This window comes from Amphibalanus amphitrite, unplaced genomic scaffold, assembly GCF_019059575.1.
Source record: "Amphibalanus amphitrite isolate SeventyFive unplaced genomic scaffold, NRLGWU_Aamphi_draft 000097F_arrow, whole genome shotgun sequence".
NCBI lineage: Eukaryota > Metazoa > Arthropoda > Thecostraca > Balanomorpha > Balanidae > Amphibalanus > Amphibalanus amphitrite.
This window is the reverse complement of record NW_024881592.1, coordinates 509,471-528,022: the sequence shown is the minus strand read 5'-3', so window position 1 is coordinate 528,022 and position 18,552 is coordinate 509,471. Positions and strand designations below refer to the sequence as shown.

The window sequence follows — 18,552 nt, the reverse complement described above, 5'->3', positions numbered from 1 at the left end:
TCTGTGGCCCCTTAGTGATGTCGCTGCTTTGGGTAATGATTCATATTAAATCAGGAGGAGCTGGTATCTGGTGTATCGACATGATGCTGTGTTTCAGTTGTAAAATATAGACTGCCTAGAGGCTTTGTTAACTAGGAATTTGCTTGTGCTTATTGTGATTGGTTAGCTCATCGAAAGTATCTTGAAAGCTTGATAATATAATGCCGCTGAGCTATAATTTATCCTCGGAGTAACCATCCGAGCCGTCTGGTGTTTCATTTCGGCCACCTTATCTTCCCGCCCGTGTCCCGCTGACGTGTGTCCGACCTTCCCTTCCCTGTCGCCTTTCAGACCGGGTGCCGGCGTCAGCGAGCACGGCCGACATGTTCATGTGGCTGCCTAAGGAGGAGCTGCGCGTGGTCGTCTACCTGGTGACAGTGATGCACTCCATGCAGGCCGGCTACATGGACAAGGCGCAAAAGTACTCGGACAAGGCGCTAAATGAGATCGGCGCCCTCACCGGTGAGAGATTTGGAGGGGAGGGAGGGAACTGGGGGATGGAGTTCAGGGGTGCTGGTCACAACAGCTGGTTGAGCAGCAGCTGTTGCGGGTGGTAAAGGTAGGCTGCTTTTGGACTTTAGTCGGACTGATTTCCGAGCTTGAGTTGTTGCATTTTCCGAGGGTGATGCTTATGTGTAGACTCAGTCTTGTTTAGGGGTGTGGAGAGGGATAGCGGTGTTTGAATGGTCTGGGAAAACCGCCCATGAATGTCACAGTGAAAGCATCGCTAACGGTTTTGCGGACAATGAGGTGGCAATGAGTGTTTTCGTTGACGTAAGAATTTACAGCTTAGGGGGACGTGTGAGCTTAGGGGGACGTGTGAGGCGCTGTTTAGCTTTTGCTTTTGAATCGCAGGTGTGTTGATGTTATTTACAGGAGGTATCGTTGAATTTGTTGTGAATTTCCACTCCAGATCCCTTTTGGATATCCGTGTTTCTTGAAGACAAATGGTTTATCCTGCAGTGTTTTATATTTTAACATTTTAGCTGTTGCGCTCATGCCTATGTCACTGTAACGGCTCGTAAGGGTATGTAATATAATATGCATAGATCGTGCTGCGCACCGTTTCCCGGGGCTGAGCCCCCGCCGGTGCCGTCCTACAGCGATGTTGTCCCCCACCACTGTTTCGTCCCGTGCTCGCTAGATGTCTCTACTGACCACCTCTCGGTGCCGGCAGCCTCTGCAGACCGTCCGATCCTGCATACGTTCCAGCTAATGATTCTGGAGCACATCGTCCAGTGTCGACTGGTAATAGGCGACAACGCCGGCGCCATTCAGGAGATCGCCAGCCTGTGTCAAATCTGCCAGCAGCGGCCCAAACTGCTCAGCGGACACAGGTGACGAGATGCGGCGCGGACGACAGGTGGCCCAGGGGTCGGCGGGAGAGGTGGCCCAGCGGTCGGGGGGGGGGGGGGGTTGGCCCAGGGGTTCCGCGAGGAGGGCGATGGATATCCCGGTGGTGCGGCAGGAGTGCCGATGTTGGGTCGTTTTGGGTAGCCGAGGACGGGATTACGGTTCGCTTTTGCTAGACGCTCCCTCCCGCTTCGTAACTTAACTGCTGGTTAGCGTTGTGTCATTTGACGTGTGAATTTGAGTGTCCTTATCCATGACAAGTGCGTGAATGTTATCCATAACCAATTCAGCAATTTTATCTGACATCATGACATCATCTGATGACGCCTGCTAAATGCCATAACTAACTCCATACAGCCGAGCCGCTGGTTCCATTCGCCCTTATCCCGGCTCTTCTCAGTCGAGGTTCGAATCCCCCGTCTGCGTGTCTTGGTGGACGATAGGTTTTCCCTGCCCCGGCGGTATACCCGAGAGCGGCTCCCCGCGTGCTCCTGTGTCAGATGACTCTGCTGATTGTGTCGCTGGTACCGTGTGTGGGGCAGTCTGTGCCTGCAGCGCAGGGTGCTGGGGGATTAGAGAGGTTCCCGACATCGTTTTGGGTTTACGTGTGTGGGTTCTATGATAGCTTGATGAAACGTTTATTTGCTTAGGCGACCTCCGTGATTGCCATCCACTATCCAGATGTCCATGGACCCTATTTCTGCCGCGTAACCGTTTTGTTTTGCAATTCTTCCTCCCCATCCTACGGCATCCCTTTTATTTTGTCAGCCTGTCAGTCAACGCAATTGCACATTAGCTTTTCCCCTCTTTTATCTCAGCAATTTCTGGAGCACTTGCTAGTTTCTACTCAGTAGCTGTTCCTGTCGTGCGCATCGCTCGCTGCCGATCTGCCCTCTGCTGGTCGTATTTGCTCTCTGGCCGTTGCGCCACTGTAACTCCAACTCCCGAGACATTCGTCCGATGCTCCCTCTGTATGCGCTCCCGACTCTGCTGTGTTCGCTACTTTATCCACCTGGCACCACTGTCCCCTGACACCTGACGCCGCTTTGTGCGTGCGTGCGTGCGTTTGCCATCCGACAGAGCCGAAACTCACACAGTCAGAGGTGCTCACCTGAGAGTTTTCGCCGCTATGCCCATGTATTTGTTCTCACATACAGCATGTAGGACTTAGATCCTCTGTGTGTATGTTCGGACAACGATGTCTTTGTTCTCCTACAGGGCCCAGATCCACTGTGTTTGGTATGTTCTGACACCAGCATATCCAGTGTTTGATATGTTCTGACACCCGCGTTGTGTTGCCCTTCGGCAGGGCCCAGGGCCCCAGATCCACAGTGTTTGGTATGCTCTGACACCAGGTTCATTGTGTTTGCTATGTGCTGACACTGTTGTGTTTGTCCCTCCGGCAGGGCCCAGATCCACACTGTGCTTGGCCTGTACGCCATGAGTATGAACTGTATGGAGCCGGCCGAGGCCCAGCTCAACGCTGCACTACGGGTGAGTGCGCGACGCTCGTGGCCAGTCAGCGTGTAGCTGGCTGAGTGTCGGATGACTTTGGTACAGTCGCTTACAATATCGGCAACGATGAAGGCTAAGGTTCAGGCTCATCTGAAGGCTAAGCTTCAGGCTCATTTCTACAATAGTGTTTGATGACCATCTTGCAACTGAACATAATGTGGACCATTGATCTGTTTGTTGACCATGCTCTTGGTATGGTCAATACAGCAAGCACAGTTTGTAATTAATTAGTCTACCACTGTCACACGTATGCATTTATCGTCATGATGTCGTCTCGCGCATTATCATCAGGAAACTAAACTAGAAGTTAAATCTGCATCAGCTGGCTAGCTGCACCAGGTTCGTCTCTCTTTAAATATTGAGCCCGTTTACCAAGTGCTTGGCCACTCAGGTTTTGAGTTCGGTCCGTAGACTCGACTACTGGGCTTGTCGATTCATCAAGTACCAACCGCCCGAGCTGTCGTGGACTCGGCTGACCCGTGGCTCCCCTCCTCTCGCATATTCTAGGTCACCCAGTTATCATCTGTTCTTATGGTAGCGCTAGCGAAGCCTCATGGAATTAATTCTGGTGATTAGAATCGCCTCAGGAACGGTGGCCGTCCCTCCACCCTCCGCCTCAGCTATCTGGGGTGCCAGCTCCTAATGTGTCTGACCCATTGCGCGGCCGTCGCCGTAGACGCCGTGGCGTCTGTTGTGGACCTGCCCCGGGCACCTGGCCTCCCCGACTCCACGTGTGACCTCGTGTGTTTGCGGTGCGCGGTCGGGCGGCCAGACGGAGATCTGCACTGGGCCGTCTGAGCTGCCGGCGGCCGGTTCGCCGAACGCCAGCCGCGGCATCCTACGGAGAGCGGGACTATCTTTGGCGAGTGCGGTGGTTCTGGAAAGTGGTCACAGACGGGACAGGATAACTGGCGGATTACTGTTCCGAGCCGCGGCAGGTCGTTTGTTTGTCGGATATTGGTCAGAACGTATCTGGGAACCGATGTCTCCGATGGCAAAACTTGTGTAATGGGAGTTCAGTGCATTTCCTCATCGTGTCTCATATGACGTAAGTAAAAATCAGCCAGTTCCTGAAATGATCCATTCGCTTTTACGTACTTATTGTTATCGTTCCAGCAGCATGTTCAAAACCAGCATCGTTAACCCGCGCCCGGCTGGGGGTCCTGGATTTCCACGCCCTGCTGGGGGGGGGGTGTTTGAACACCCCCCCTTCTAACTCGGCTCCTGGGCCACGTAGCGATACGCGGAAGGCGGCGTTCGAAAGAGCGTCAAAAATAATGAGGAAATCACTTCGGTCAATTTTTTGGGCAGGTCAAAGGTCAGGTCACCAGAGGCCATTGAAGGCAAATTTTCGCCGATTTCCAGGTCGAATGTCGAAAATTTCCAAGAAGCCAACGCATAACTCGGGAACCAATAGAGCTACAGCGCCGCGGAAAAGCGCATTCGATAGCCCTATTAACGCCCTTTCTGAGTAATTTTCTCAGATTTGACCTAACGTCAACGGTTTTGCCTGCAGGGGGCAAAAACTGCAAAAATAGCCGATTTTTTCGGAAACAGTTTTTCTGCAATAACTTTTGACCCAAGCATTGTACGAGCTTACCTACTTTTACCGGCATCGTGTTCCTCTCGTCAAGACGCATCGAACGAACTATAATTTGACCTTGAAAGGTCAACTTGAAAATTTGACCTCAGGTCAAGGTCATGACCTGACCGGAAAGGGTCATGTTGCATATCAGTCGATCCGTATCGTCGAGCTGAACACATCTAAGGCGTTTTCATCGCTCTAGCATGCCTCTATCAAAAGTTATTTGCGAAAAACTGTTAGATACCATTCGTGACCTAAGATGACCTCAGGGCATAAACAGGGGTCACAGACACCATTTTCATGTTCAGTGTGTCTAAACCACTTGTAATTCAGTGTTTGGGAGTGTTTATAATGTCTTTCGTCCAAAACAGGCGCATTTCAATTTTCTCCCATTGACTTATAATGGTGAGGTCGCAAAATTGACCTGACCTTAGGTCATCGATATCAAAATTCTGAGATATACATTTTGTACATGCTAATGCTCTTAGCAATCGCTGAAAGTTTCAAAGCGATCGGTCACTCGGTGTAGCTATGACAGACATTGAAACTTTTTATGAGGTGAGGTCACTTCGAGTGACCTGGTGACCTGACCTTGAATGACCTTGGTCTGAAATTTTCACAACATGTGTAGAATTGATGTATGATAAGGTGTACCAAAAACGGCGGCGCTCCGCGCCGCCGTTTTTGAGATATTCGCGAAAAACCACAGGGGGGGGGGGTGTTCAAACACCCCCCCCCCCAGCAGGGCGCGGGTTAATCGATTTTTATCTGTGCTGGTGGCTCATCCAGCGGCTTGACCGTGGTAGTAGTTCTATTGTATCCGGCAGCCTCCGTGAAGTAGTGGGTGCTTGTCGCAAATGAGGTAAAAAAACTGGAACAAGAAAAATGGACGCCGGTCTTTCCGGTGCGGCTGCGTATGTTTGTGTCGGTGCCTTTCGAGCCGGCGGTCGGCTGTGATCGCGCCGCAGCCGGAGAAACTGAGTTCACCTGTCCGGTGCGTTCCGCCCGCAGTCCGGGGCGTTTCTGGCGGAAAGTACAGACCACGTCTCCCGGCCGAAACCGGACTGCTATTTGAATGCGCCACTACTCCGAACGGAGAGGTCGTGGCAGGGTCGCGGTACAAGGTGCCGGCGCAGTTTTGTCGTTCTGTGACAAAAGTCATCGCGTCACCGGTGTCGTATGATCGGTGGTACGGCTGTGACGTAGTGCGGCGCTGCCGCTGCGCTGACTCAGTTTCGGCGAACGGACGAGGACACCTGCGGGGGCGCCGCGACCCGTTCCCACCTGTGAACTTGCCGCCCGGCCCGGCGCCGCTCCTACCTGGTGTGGTGGGCGAAGTCGGCGGCCCGCCCGCCCGCCCGCCCGCCGCTCGGTAGGGCAACGTGGACGGAGGATTTCGGAAGCGCCGATCGCGAACAGACGCTGATCCGGGCCGCCCGCTGGAGTGGAAAACCGAGCACGGCTGTGGGAATTTTGCGCTGAATTATTTCCATGGCCACGGTATGTGGAAATCATCTGACCGCATATCTCGGTACCAGGAGCGCTCTAATATCAATCATGTCTCACCCTTATCCAAGAGCTCCTTAAAAATGTTCTTTTCTGTTTTGATTCGCATATGACCTTGTCATTGGTCATTGATGTGCATTTATCGGTGGGGATTACGTCAGAACGACTCTAGATGACCCCATTCCGCAGTTGCAAACATTTTCTGCCTCAATGGTGTTAGATGGAGGCCCAGACATCTGCGTGCCGCAACTGGAAATGCCCAGAACGGCGGTCATTCCGGACGGTAGCCGCCCCTGTGGCCAAACATCCGGGCGCCGATCGGGCGGCAGACCACGCCGCCACGGACAGAAGTCGCCAGAGTCCAGCGGTCGAATCAGCGCCGGCGGCTCGTGGGGTGGCTCTCCGCCAGCGTGGGGTGGCGGCCGTCCGTCGGGGCGTGTGGCGGCGGTCACAGGAAGGTGACTGCAGCGCTCATGCATGTCCTTTGTTTGCCGAGCTATGTATGTACGAGCTGTCGCTGCCACCGTGTCAGTAATTGGTCAGCGGTAAACAGCAGCACTGTTTGGCGGTCGGGAGGTATGCGTCCAGGTGGCGGGCATCTGTGTTCTGTGGCAGCGGGCATCTGTCGCTGCGGCGGATCGTGACTAGCAGACGGGAGATGAGGCTGGGCCCGCGCGGCACCGGATGGGGCCCGGTTCCGGCCGCCGCTGCCCGGTCGTCTGTTTTGTGCAGCCGATAGTAAACAGAACTGTGATCGCTGAGACGTTGCTGACATGGCTTTTGTCGCCAGCGCTTCAGTTCGCACGCGACTGGGAACCCAGTTTCACGAGTCGTGAGGGGTTTAGTGCTGAGCGGCCAACGAAAGGAGCTGATAAAAAGAGGGTCACACATTGCTTGCGATAAAAATTTATAGATGTTAACACGTATTTTTATACTATCGTTTTAGTTAGGGCGATTGTCACTGTGCAAACTGCAAATTCGATTACCTTCCTTAGATTTTGTTCTGAAAACTGAAATGCTCATATTTGTATCTTCGTAGAATTATAGGGCCTTCGGCCCTTCATGTTGATGACATCAATTGTTGTCAGTTTGACAGAGATTCTCAATTACTTATCAATGGTTTTTTTAACTTCGTCGTCGGCAAATATGGACAATCTTGAATCAGGCGGTCATTGCTGATCAATTGAAATTCAGAGCAGCGCGTGACCTATAAACGTTTGATATTTGACAGCGAGCTTTTGTCATATGTTCATTGATTTGATGCACGTTGACTCCATGGCCTTGGCCTGAATCAGAGGTCAGATCAGCCGCACGGATGATGGCGGCCGTCACGTCAAGCCTCCTGCAAACGCTGTCCTGTATCGATAAGTAGCCATCTCATCTGCACATGACATCCGAAACGGATACTCTATTCAACCTGGCTGCACCGAAATGCTCGCATGCCGGGAATGCCTGGCGTACATCGCAGAGACGTTTGCTTTTTTACCGAGCCAGTGCCACACACAGCTCGGGGGAATCATTCTACCGGCGAGTTCCTGGATTCCGTCGGCGGATTCGCGTGCTTTTCAGCGTGTCTCTGCGCTGAATGATGCTCCATTAGGGAGGCTGCCTACAGGATCCTGTCAGTGCTGCTCGGAAAAATGCCCGGTTTTGTTGCAGTGCTTGATTTATGGACGGAAGTTTTCCATCTGATAGTGGGTGGACAAGGGTTTGCCAGCATCTCATTTGTCGGCGGGTCACTGGGGGTGGATTTTTCGGGTGCTCCAGTCACGCTCCAGTTGTGTACCGGGAGGAGGTGCGGAGTCCGCTGGTGGGCTCGGTCGGCGCAGCGCCGCCCGGCTGCGAGCTGTACGCCGGGATTTTTCCGCGCCGCGCCGTCGGCGCTGTGGGAAATCCGTTGACCCGTGTATGGAGAAGGGCATGGTGTAGCCCACCACAGAATGCTGCTGCTGTTGGTAGCTCCAGATGTTTTATTGGGCCTTTTTGAAATGGTTTGTGCTTGTCTTGGGCCGAATGGTTGATTTGATGATGCACACTGCTCATACAGTGATTTTTGGTGTTGGCGTGTGCGGTCGTGTATTCGCAGTTAAATTGACCGCGCCGATGTCCTTCATCCTAGAGCTCGATACGCAGTAGCGGAATAACCACTCGGCTCCCAAGTCCCAACAGTCCTATAAACAGGAATGGCCCAGTGGTGAAATGCAACTGATATACCTTGTCATAACTGTAGCTGCTTGCTCACCACAGGCTTCTGTGCTGAGAGACATTTCTTCAAAACGCAGGTGGCGCTCACACAATGCGAACTTGCCGTTAATACGGCTTACAGTGGCTTGTAGCGTGGGTATATCCTCGCCAATTCTGTTCAAACATGGTGATAAAGTCGATACCTACTTGAAGAACTGCATTGTCTACATTGTGCCTTTCATGCATTGTCCTCATTGTTTTACACATTAGAATGGTCCTTTCGGTGAAGACGGGAAAGCTTTCTTCTAACGAAATTCGAACCACCATTGTGCCACTGCAAACAGCTCTTTCCAAAGTAAATTCGTTTTATAGTAATCCCCTAGCCTCTATTACAAACGCTCATTTCATTTTACTCTTTTACCATCCACATCTTGATCTTATCATGTCGTTCTCTGTCTGCCTTGGATGTGTGTACTTCTGTGCACGAATTGACCCTGTGCACCTCCCCACCCCTCATACCCCGCCCTCCCGGCTGACCCCCCCCCCCTTCCACCCACAGACATCACAAGAGCGCGAGCTATGGACGTTCGTCAACATGAACCTGGCGATCGTGTACCTGCGCACCGGTCGACAGTCGGACTTTCTGGGCCTGCTGGACCGCATCAGTCCCGAGTCGCTGCCCAGTCAGTCACACAGTCTGCGCGCCGCCAGCTACTATGTGCAGGGACTACACGGCTTCTTCCAGCGCGCCTTCAATGACGCCAAGTGGGTTCCACCGCCGACTGGAGGGGGAAGGGGGAGGGTGTCGGTGCCAGTCGGTGCAGTGAATGGGTGCATGTAGAGGGAGGGGGGGGGGGCATTGACACACTTGGTGTCATGAATGGGGATTAGGTTGCATGTCGTTACTCGACGTTTGAGGATAACAATATCAACAAAAATGTTTTGTTTCAAGTGTGCTTTTAAACTACCTTAGAGCAGGTGCAGTGTCCCAAAATTAATCGATTTGGGTGTGAAACGACATCCAAATGAAAACCATTTTCCACTCTCAATTCAACCTTTCAAGATCAATGTTCCACTCCGAACGTAAAAAGCAAAGGGCATATGCGTACATGGTCTTAAACAACATATCGATGCTCCCTACATTACACGCTAGTCTACCCTATCATTTTTTTTGTGAAAATGCAAGCTATCAATTTGTTTTTACTCCACTCTTATCCCTCGCATCTGTTGTTAGCTTTACCTTACCGGCAATTTTTCACTCTCTTCATCCTGTCTACGGAATAATTTTCCCCTCTGACACCCAAGCTAAAATATAATTTTGGGACACTGAGCAGGTGTGGCATGTTGACACCATTTTACTGTCCATTTCACTTGCCGTAGTTTGACCAATGAAATGTGAAACTCGTTTACCAGTTGGTGTAGGCTTTTTAGCCCTGGTCTATGAGTAGCCCCGGTTGGGGAAAACGTCCCGTCTCCGGGATGTGCACGGTACCCAGTAGTATGTTGTGACGACGTATGTGTGGCGTCCCACGCTAGTAGCGGAGTCGGGACCGGGGAACACCGGACACCGCTCAGCTACGCGCCCAAAAATGTCGCTATATACAGCGTGGTCCACAACCTGACATATGTCGTGGAGAAGAAATGCCTTACAAGCAGCCTCAAATGTTTCTTCCTTGTAGCTGGTGGGGAAAATAGGTCAGTCGAAGCATATGATTTTCATATTTTGCTCCCAGCTGTAGCTGTGGTCTGTGCGGTGTGGTTGAGAACCAGGTGTACCGTTTATTTCGGTCGGCGGCGCTCAAAAGTGCCCTCGAAGGCCCTGGGACTGGACATCTGCTGGTGCTAAGTGTTGTGCCGCTAACTGACCGCGACACAACAGGAGGCGAGCGACACAGCTGCCGCCCGAGCTTGTTAACCAGAGCAAAAATAACAGCGCCGCCCGCAGGTCTGCCCTGCCGTGAGTCACGGCGGATCGACGTGCCAGGCGGAGGGAAAACATCGCTGCTGGGATGCACCGCGCCCATAGAGCAATGGGACTTTTCGATCCTGTGGCGATATATCCTGTTACGGTCCCATGTGCGCTTCGGCGGAACGATTTTCGGGCTAGGCGCTGCGTTGCCACCCGACCAATCCCTTCGAAAGTGTATGAGCTGACTTCATGGAATGGCATAGCAGCCACTTGGGTGCGAGTCCGTTACGATAATGGCACCTTTTCCCGCGATTGGCCGACTACCGCACGGGATATCGGGTGCAGACATCTGCCCAACCGAGGGCGCTACTGCGCGCCGCCGAGTGTTCCGATGAACTGAAAACGCGCGGGCGAACAGGTCGCTCACCCCGGCTGCGGTTGCATAGCTGCACATATTTGCCGAGAACTGTGTTAGGCGGTGAAAGATAGCGTCCGCTGGCCCCGGCCGACGCCGCTCGCGTGCGAGCTGTTACTATCAGTGACTCACGTCTCAGCGACGGCCTTGGATTGGGGAACATCCTGCTGCCGATGTGGGTCTGCCAGCGGAAGATCACGTCCGCCTGCTGAACCAATTAAACACGGCCTGAATTTCCACACAGCGGCGCCTTACGAAAAATCGTCCGCCCGCAGCGGTGTTGGCGGCAGGGAAATTGCCTGACCTATCTCACCGTGTTTTCCGATGCTCGCCAGCCGGCACTGACCAAATATAGTCACCCACTCGCGCTATCGTTTGTTGCATAAGCGATGACATCAGCCGCCGAGAGCGCTCTCAAGGCGTGCGATTGTACCAAGTCTCCCTTCTCTTTACCCTTCCGAGAATCAGTAGGGCGTCGACGGAGGAGGTTGGGTCACTCACCCTGTCGAATGACGTCCTCGGCGCCTGGCCGCCGCCTGACGTGAGTGCTGGTCTGTATCGTCTTACAGCACGTCACCCCTTCCAACAGGCGCTACCTGCGGGAGACGCTGAAGATGGCCAACGCCGAGGAGCTGAACCGGTTGACCTCCTGCTCGCTGGTGCTGCTCGGCAACATCTTCCTCTCGCTGGGCAACAACCGGGACAGCTTCAACATGGTCACGCCGGCCATGCAGCTGGCCAGCAAGATCCCGGACGTCAACATTCAGCTGTGGGCTTCGGCTGTGCTCAAAGGTAAGATCAGTGGGACGTACTCATGGTTTGTCTCCCGCTGGTGATACGATGTGTTATCGCTGCTTTTCTTAGCAGTTATCACTGCTCGAGCTTAGTGATCCCGAAACGCCAGGCCCCAGCTTTCACTCATTCCCATTCCAGGTCATCTGTCAAATTATATTCCAGGGAATGATGTACTGTCTTGTGTTTAAGACTCCCCGCATTGTGGTGAGCCAGCCACTTGGAGTATGTACTGTCCATCCTCTTGCGGAGTGTGTTAATTCCGGCGCTGCGTGTGGCATCCCCCAGCCACCACCATGCGTCCGCTGGGTTTACCGGCACTGTGGGGTCGGCCGGCCCGACAGGAGACCCGGGGCGCCCCCTGTCGCCGCGGTGTCGCAGATGGTGCGCTGTATGGCGAGGATGGATGTGGGTGTAGCATCCGCGTTGGGCAGCGGATTGGTGCGCTGGTTGGTGGCTGCTACCGATTGGGGATTCCGCTAACCGCATTGCAACTGGCGACTACCGACTGTTTATGGGGTATTTCTCAGAGCGTGGGCTACAGACGGTTTCACCGATTTCTGCCAACAATGGTGTGGGCGGTCGCAGAATGGTGGGAGATTTGGCAGATGTGGGACTTGTAAACAAAAGTTGTTGCTTTGGCTTGCTGCAAATCCACAGACATTTTGTGATGACAGAGTATGTCATTCACTTGAGAGGTCGTTGCCTTAACTGAGGTCAGGTTTTTGGAAGCTAGACTAATTAAAAGTTTTCTTTTTGTCGGGTTCACCCGCTGTCAATCATGCCTGCATGTGTGGAGTATGGGGACTGTTTCCAGCGGCTGTCGTTCTTAATTGGTCATAAAAATAGTTCTGCATGAGCTTGCTGGCTAGATGTTTTAGCTAGTAATCGGCTAATCATGCAAAACAATGATTGTTCAATGGTCGTAACCGTATTGTTGTTATTAGCTCTCATTGAGTTTTTCTCGGCTGATTCGCTGACAGACGGCCGCATCTGCTACCGGACACAGGAATGAGACTAATGATTGCCCGTCATTGTTCTACAGAGCATTCGAGAACATTGTTGCGGTTCCTAGGAACCAATCGTCATTACTCCGCGGGATGTGGCGTTCGTTCCGAACAAGACTGCGTGTTTAGTAGGAAGTCTGGATCCGTACCGACCGTGGGGGTCATCAGGTGCACCGTGCCAGTGACAATCGCACTCTCCGGCGAGAGAGGACTGGTCCGTTTTTACCTGTGGTCGGCCGGTGCTTCTGTCCGTAGTGTGATATGTGGTTCAGGCCGCCTGCCGTAGTAGAGGTTCAGTAGAGGTAGATCTCCATCTTTACCTGTCGATGGCGGTAACTGAGGCTTTGATGGGGTTCCGGTGTATGCCCGGCGGTCAGTCCTCGGCAGACGTTTGCTGTAGCAACTGGGGCTTTCGTTAGGTCCCTGTGGATAGCCGTCAGTGTTCAGCGGATGGCCCCACCGGCTGCTGCGGCTACGGGGACTTTCGTCAGGCCCCAGCTCACGATCCCGCCGTGTGCCGTGACACTGGGACTTTCGTCAGGTCCCGTTAGACGATCTCAGTGCCCAGCGCACGGTCCTGCCGTGTGCCGTGACAACTAGGGCTTTCGTCAGTCCTAATGAGCGGTCGTTAGGTCCCGGCGGACGGTCCGTCCGACTGCCGTGGTGACGGGGACCGCCGTCGGGTCCCGATGGTCGCTCCCCGTCGGCGCCCCCAACTCGTGTCCTCCAGCACCACTCCAGTCGTCAGGGGTCACTGCCCGACGGTGGACCGCTGCTGTGGCAACAATAACAGCTGCAGCAGCGACGACGGCGTGACCGCTGGCCCCCCGACAGGCGCAGCCGACAAAAATCATCCCCCTGGAGAGTGGAGTGTCCCCTCTACCGGAACCGGTGAAAAATGCTGCGGGATTCGGGCCCTGCAGCGCGTTGCAGAGACGATCGGGCCCAGTGGGGACCCGGCTGGCTGTCGTCGAGCAGCGCCTCCACTAGACCCGGCTTCAGCCGCGGTGACCACAATTAGAGGCGCTGTATTTTTCCGATGCAGACTGACGGGCGGCTGCATTGTTTACGAGCCGCCGGGCGGTGGTGGCCGTTTTTTTTTTTAGCGTGGCCTGCTACGCCCCTCGTGTGTTAGATGCGATAACCATCGTCCGGCAACCATGCGGCATCGTCGATGCTGCGACGATGCCGACATTCTGTGATTGATATCGCCAGACATTGAAATAGTCTGGAGCTGATGACCGCAGGTGCAGGACTGGTCGGCCCGACGCAGCTGTGACTGATGCGACTGACCTGTGTCGGGTCGGTGGGGGATTTGTGTCGGGTAGGCGAGGACCGATGGGAAGGGTTGACGAGGGTTTGCTGTGTCGTTTAGGGAGCCAGGCAACGGCTAGTCTGAACGCCTGTTTCCGTAGATGTTGCTGAATGCATTACAGAATGAGCCCGGCCGCATGTAAGGCATATGACACTACTGTGACCCGCGTGTGACAGCTGTCAGGAGACATCCGACAGTACTGTGGCAGCCGCCGGACAGAGTTCGTTTGCAGGCATGGCGTGACAGTCCGGTGGCAGTTATTGGCAGTGATGGACAGGCCGTGGCCGGCCCTTTGACAGCCGCTTGACACTCGTCTGGCGGCGAGTATTTTCAGTGAATGTCCCGTTACACCGTACGGTCGCCGTTCTGTCCGGTTCGTGTCCGATCGACCGGGGCTCGGCTATCGGTGGTGTGACTCAGTCCTCTCGGGTTGGACTACCGGTGAGATCCTCCTCCCTGGGGATCGTATCGTCTCTCCTCCGCCTAGCACACCCGGTAGACATGATAGGTGAACGGATCACAGGGCCGGCCGCCGGCTGGTGGACCCTGGCCGGTCACCTCACCAATCGGCCCATCAGCGGCTCAGTTCGGTCAGCGGGTGTCGGTATCGGTCACATGCTCGGTCGTGTCTCGGTGACAGCGGTACTGCCGCCAGTAACGGTACGGCCCGCCCGGTCCCGCGCGTCGTGTTGACACCGCCGGCTACAGGTGTTCCTGTCGCCACCGATATGAAGACGTGATGTTCGCCCCCGGGATGATCCGCGCAGCGCCGGTCCACCGCGCGGGGTTAGGTGCTGGCGGGGAAGGTGAAACCTGCACGTGGCAGCGAGCATGGTGTGCGGTCGCTTTGGTGTGACACGAACTGGTAACTGAAGTGGCCGGTTCGGTGGCTGCGACTGGTTTCAGGAATTTCACCTCTGTTAATTACGTCGTCAGTAATGGCGTGTTTAAAGCATGTTGAAATATCCGACTGCCATTGCGCGTTGGACGTCTCGCTGGGCCGAGTGTGTCTCACTGAGTGTGGCCGAACCTCGATCCGGTTTCGCTGTGCTGATGTCTATGTTTGCTGTCTAGCTGGATGTGAGGCTACATGTCGATACGGTAGACACCCAGCCCGCCGGAGTGGACAGACCGCTATGTCCAGCCAGACCGTCCGAAGCGGATGTCGCCCAGCCAACCACCCGAAACCGGTGCACCGACGGCGATAAATATGCGGACCGATTGCAGCCGGCGCGGCACGCTTACACAAATCACATGGATTTAAAACTCGCCATCGGCTGATGGTTATGGCATGGTCGATTTATGGTCCCCGGAGAGCGCCGACCGACTGTACAAACAACCCGTGCCGTCGCGCCGGGTCGGTGAGTACCGTTACAGTGGGGCTGTGAGGACGGGGGGGAGGTGGGAGTTCAGATGAACCCAAGAGGTGCGGACAGACAACTGCAGCGCTGACTGGCTGTAGGATGTTGTCTGTCAACTCTCCTCTTCCTTCCTACTAGCTCGATAGTGTCGTGAGTCACCTCACTGGGGCTCTGACCCCTGAGTCCCGAGAGTCCCGATGGTCCCCATATCGGTTAAGTAGCAGGTGCACGGGAGACGAGCGCCGACCGGCGTGGGGGCGCCGTTCCAGTGAAGAGGCGGCGGTTCGGGCGACGCTGGGCGTGCCTACGCGCCGTGTGGGAAAGATATTGGCACAGGTTAACGCAAACGGAGCTCAACTTGGCCGGGTGGCCACGATCCATCCGACAGCCATCGACACCCGTGGGCCGAAAAGCGAGCTACCTAGGAACTCGCTGCGGCTGAGCCGCGATGTTGCGTGAGATAGCTGATAGCATCCTGGTCTCTGGCGCGCCTGGCCGCTTCCTGGCCCGCGGCCGTGACTGTAAACACGGCCACTACCCAAAACTGGGCTCCATTCATGAACGGGTTCCGGCTCGGCTGTTTCACCCATTTGGCCATGGCTGATGGGATCCAGCGTCGCTCTCTCAGGCACGTCTGTCACACAGTTGACCGGCAGTTTCAGTGTCGGCTGCTCTGACACGAACAGGCCGTTTTCTGGGGTGTCTGCGGTACCGGCGGGGTGGAATTCCTTCCACGTGAGGTGCTGGCTGGCCACCTGTTGTTGACTGGGCCCGTCACGAGGCGCATGTTCACCGAGGTTCGGATTGAGCCATGTCCGGCGTCTGCGGCCGAGGCGTTTCTCTGATGATCGCGCCTCTGAATAGGGAATTCCGCGCCGCGCTGGGCCGGACGAGTTTCGGAGGAAGGTTAGATTAGCGGCGTTTTTCGTGTTCAGAAGGCAATCAGTGACATCTTGCCCAAGTCGTGATACGGAGAAGGGCCAGCCAGCGTGATGCTGTGTTCAGGTAAAGCGGCTTTGGGGCATTCTTGTCGTGCCGCCCCGACGGTCTGGAGGCGTTGCGTGTTGGGTGGGCGGGGTGCGCCGTCCGGCCGCCCCCTGGGGTGTGTACTAAACAGCGTCTGGGTGCCGCACTGCCGCGACACACGGACTGGGCAACGGCCGGTCGGCAGGCGGCGGCCGCTTTGACCATGGTGTCACCAGATGGGGGCTTTCATCAGGCGGTGCGATCTGGTGTCTAGGGAAAATGCCGATCTTGGACGGAGGAAAGAAGGCACAGAGAAGGAACGGGATACATCACCCACTTTGCTTGCCGGCGGTTTTGTCTACACGCGTTCCAGTGACGCGGCTGCAAGCTGTCTCTTGCTGGCCGCACCTGGACAAAGCGTGTTAACGCTAACGAATCCCGAGAATAGAGCCTCGCGAGCTGGCACCGAGCCTGTTCTGAAGGCGTGAGTCGCACTCCGCCAGCCGAGGACCCACGCTTTACTTTGGGTCCGCCAGACGAGTAAGCAGCTCGCGGCGCGGCGCACTAGCTCTTCCAGGTAGCACCGCGACGCTGAATGGTGGGTGAGCCGGACCGCAAGCTGTTGGGTGCGCGCTGGGGGCGGGGCGCACCTCATTCTGAGAGGGGTGTCAACAAGGCGCGGCCTGAGGGAGGGTGTAGGGGGAGGTGAAACCACATTATTCCGTGAAGTGTCACAAAGGTGCGCCTTGGATGCCATGTAAAGCATAGAAACACTCAACCGTAATTTGTGTCAACGTTTTGCATGACCTTAAGCGGAGAGAAAACCAAGTAGCACTGAGAGTTGCCGCATTAAGAGGTGAATAACGTCATCATTATTCATCGAAGACTGGCTTTCTCCACCAGAACCACTCGAGGAGCTCTTTCCTTTCATTGAAGGTCGTTGCTCCAGTAGTCTTCGTCGCAATGTCTCCTGAATGGTCGTGTGACCGTCACCCGGATCATCCGGCTTGCTACCCGTCCCGCCGGCCCTCCTATCACATCTCGTGGTCGGACAGCGTGTGCGTGTGGGTGTGCGCCTGGTCACCGCAATGGCGTCATGGCGATCGTCATTGGCGACCGCGGAAATGACGTCATCAGATACCATCACCGGCATTGCTACTGATCGGTGATAGCAGCGCGGGACGGGTTGTGACGGCGTCGATGGGAGTCTGTTTCTTGTGCATCTGTTGCCAGAAAGGTCGGGGAAGCTGGGAACGCTGGCTTTTTCGAATAATAATTATCCAAAATGGGATTGTGGTGTTCGGTTTAATCCGTTATTGGTTGTTGGTCGCTAGTCTGGCGAAAGTGAGCTTTGACTGTCAGTGTACAGTAGGGTGTCCCAAAAAAACTTTTTTGTTAATTTTTGACCGGCTGAAGGCTGCCCCCATTCCACTTGGCTGGGATATGATGCTGACAAAATTTCAAGTGAATCCGAGTACGTTTAGAGGTTGCGAGCAAATGAACATTTTTATCTCTTCTTAGGTGCATTTTAACATGGCTACTAGGATCGCATGCATGGCATGATTCAGACGGGGCAGAATCGTTCGCACTTTTTCCCTCCAGTCGTTTCAGCTGTTTCCTTGGCGGTTTCCGGAGGTTGGCCACAATTTTCATCTTCAAACTGTCCGCAAGGCGACCATCGACGAGCATCATTCCAGAAACCATCGTTAGGCTCCTGATGGTGCCTGAAGTCGCGGGCAAAGGCCGCGATCACTTCCCTTCTCTGCAGCTGCGTCTCGGTCGCATCTTTGTTGCCGGTTAACTTAAGATGAAGATCGTCCAGGCACATACACCGGATCAGGATATGGTCAGGTGTGTCGTCTCCTTGCAAACGGCGCACCTCACCGCTGAGTACCGCAGGTCGGGTCACCCTGGGCACTGGGCAGGTCCGCGCCGGGAGGCGGCCGATCCGGTGGATGTACTGGTACGACATACCTACTGCAGTATCCAGCACGTAGTTGATGCCGATAGGCATCCACCGCCTAGCCCTTGCTTACGCCAGAGACTGAGGTGGAGGTCGGCATCCGGTCTCCTCAGATCCTCTTGAAGAAGGAGTCTGGCCATGTCATGCGTCAAGCAGTTGCAGCCGCCCCTGCTCCGGCACTTGTGATGGCCTTTGCTTCTGCCGGCACCTCCTGCGGGAAGCCGGCCGCTTCTCTGACCAGCTCGTCGTCCCTCTTACGGTCCTACTGCTTAGCCTGAGACGGAATATGACGATCTCCAATTGCCGCCATGTTGAAGCAGCATTGGTATTCCTCTCGAAGACTTTGTAACCTCCTGGTCCATCCATGTTCCTGCTGACGACTCTGGTGGTGGACCCAGGTTTCATCGCGAAATAAACCAAGGAGTTTAAGGAAGGACGACGCAGCCTATCACATGGTCAGCCATAGAGCAAGGGCTCTTAATATCGTCAATGATGCCGCCGAACGGGGAATCTCGCTTATCTAGCGGTACAACACCACCACCAAGTCAGAAGAGCAGAAGCAATACCTGCTTCAGCTAGTGCATCACCATCAGCAGGCGCAGCCCAAGAAAATCAAGGATGGATAGACAAAGCAAGTGTTTC

The 18,552-nt window shown here is 54.8% G+C and overlaps 1 protein-coding gene across 1 annotated transcript in view; it reads left to right on the top strand.

Moving 5' to 3' along the window:
- The window catches only part of LOC122380414 (MAU2 chromatid cohesion factor homolog), a 33,155-nt gene that overhangs the window by 7,570 nt on the left and 7,033 nt on the right, over window positions 1-18,552 (top strand). Inside the window, exons 6-10 of the mRNA XM_043363566.1 lie at window positions 331-501; window positions 1,217-1,376; window positions 2,799-2,886; window positions 8,742-8,947; window positions 11,096-11,298. Coding sequence (XP_043219501.1) covers window positions 331-501; window positions 1,217-1,376; window positions 2,799-2,886; window positions 8,742-8,947; window positions 11,096-11,298 — 828 coding nt within the window. The remainder of the gene's footprint in view (window positions 1-330; window positions 502-1,216; window positions 1,377-2,798; window positions 2,887-8,741; window positions 8,948-11,095; window positions 11,299-18,552) is intronic.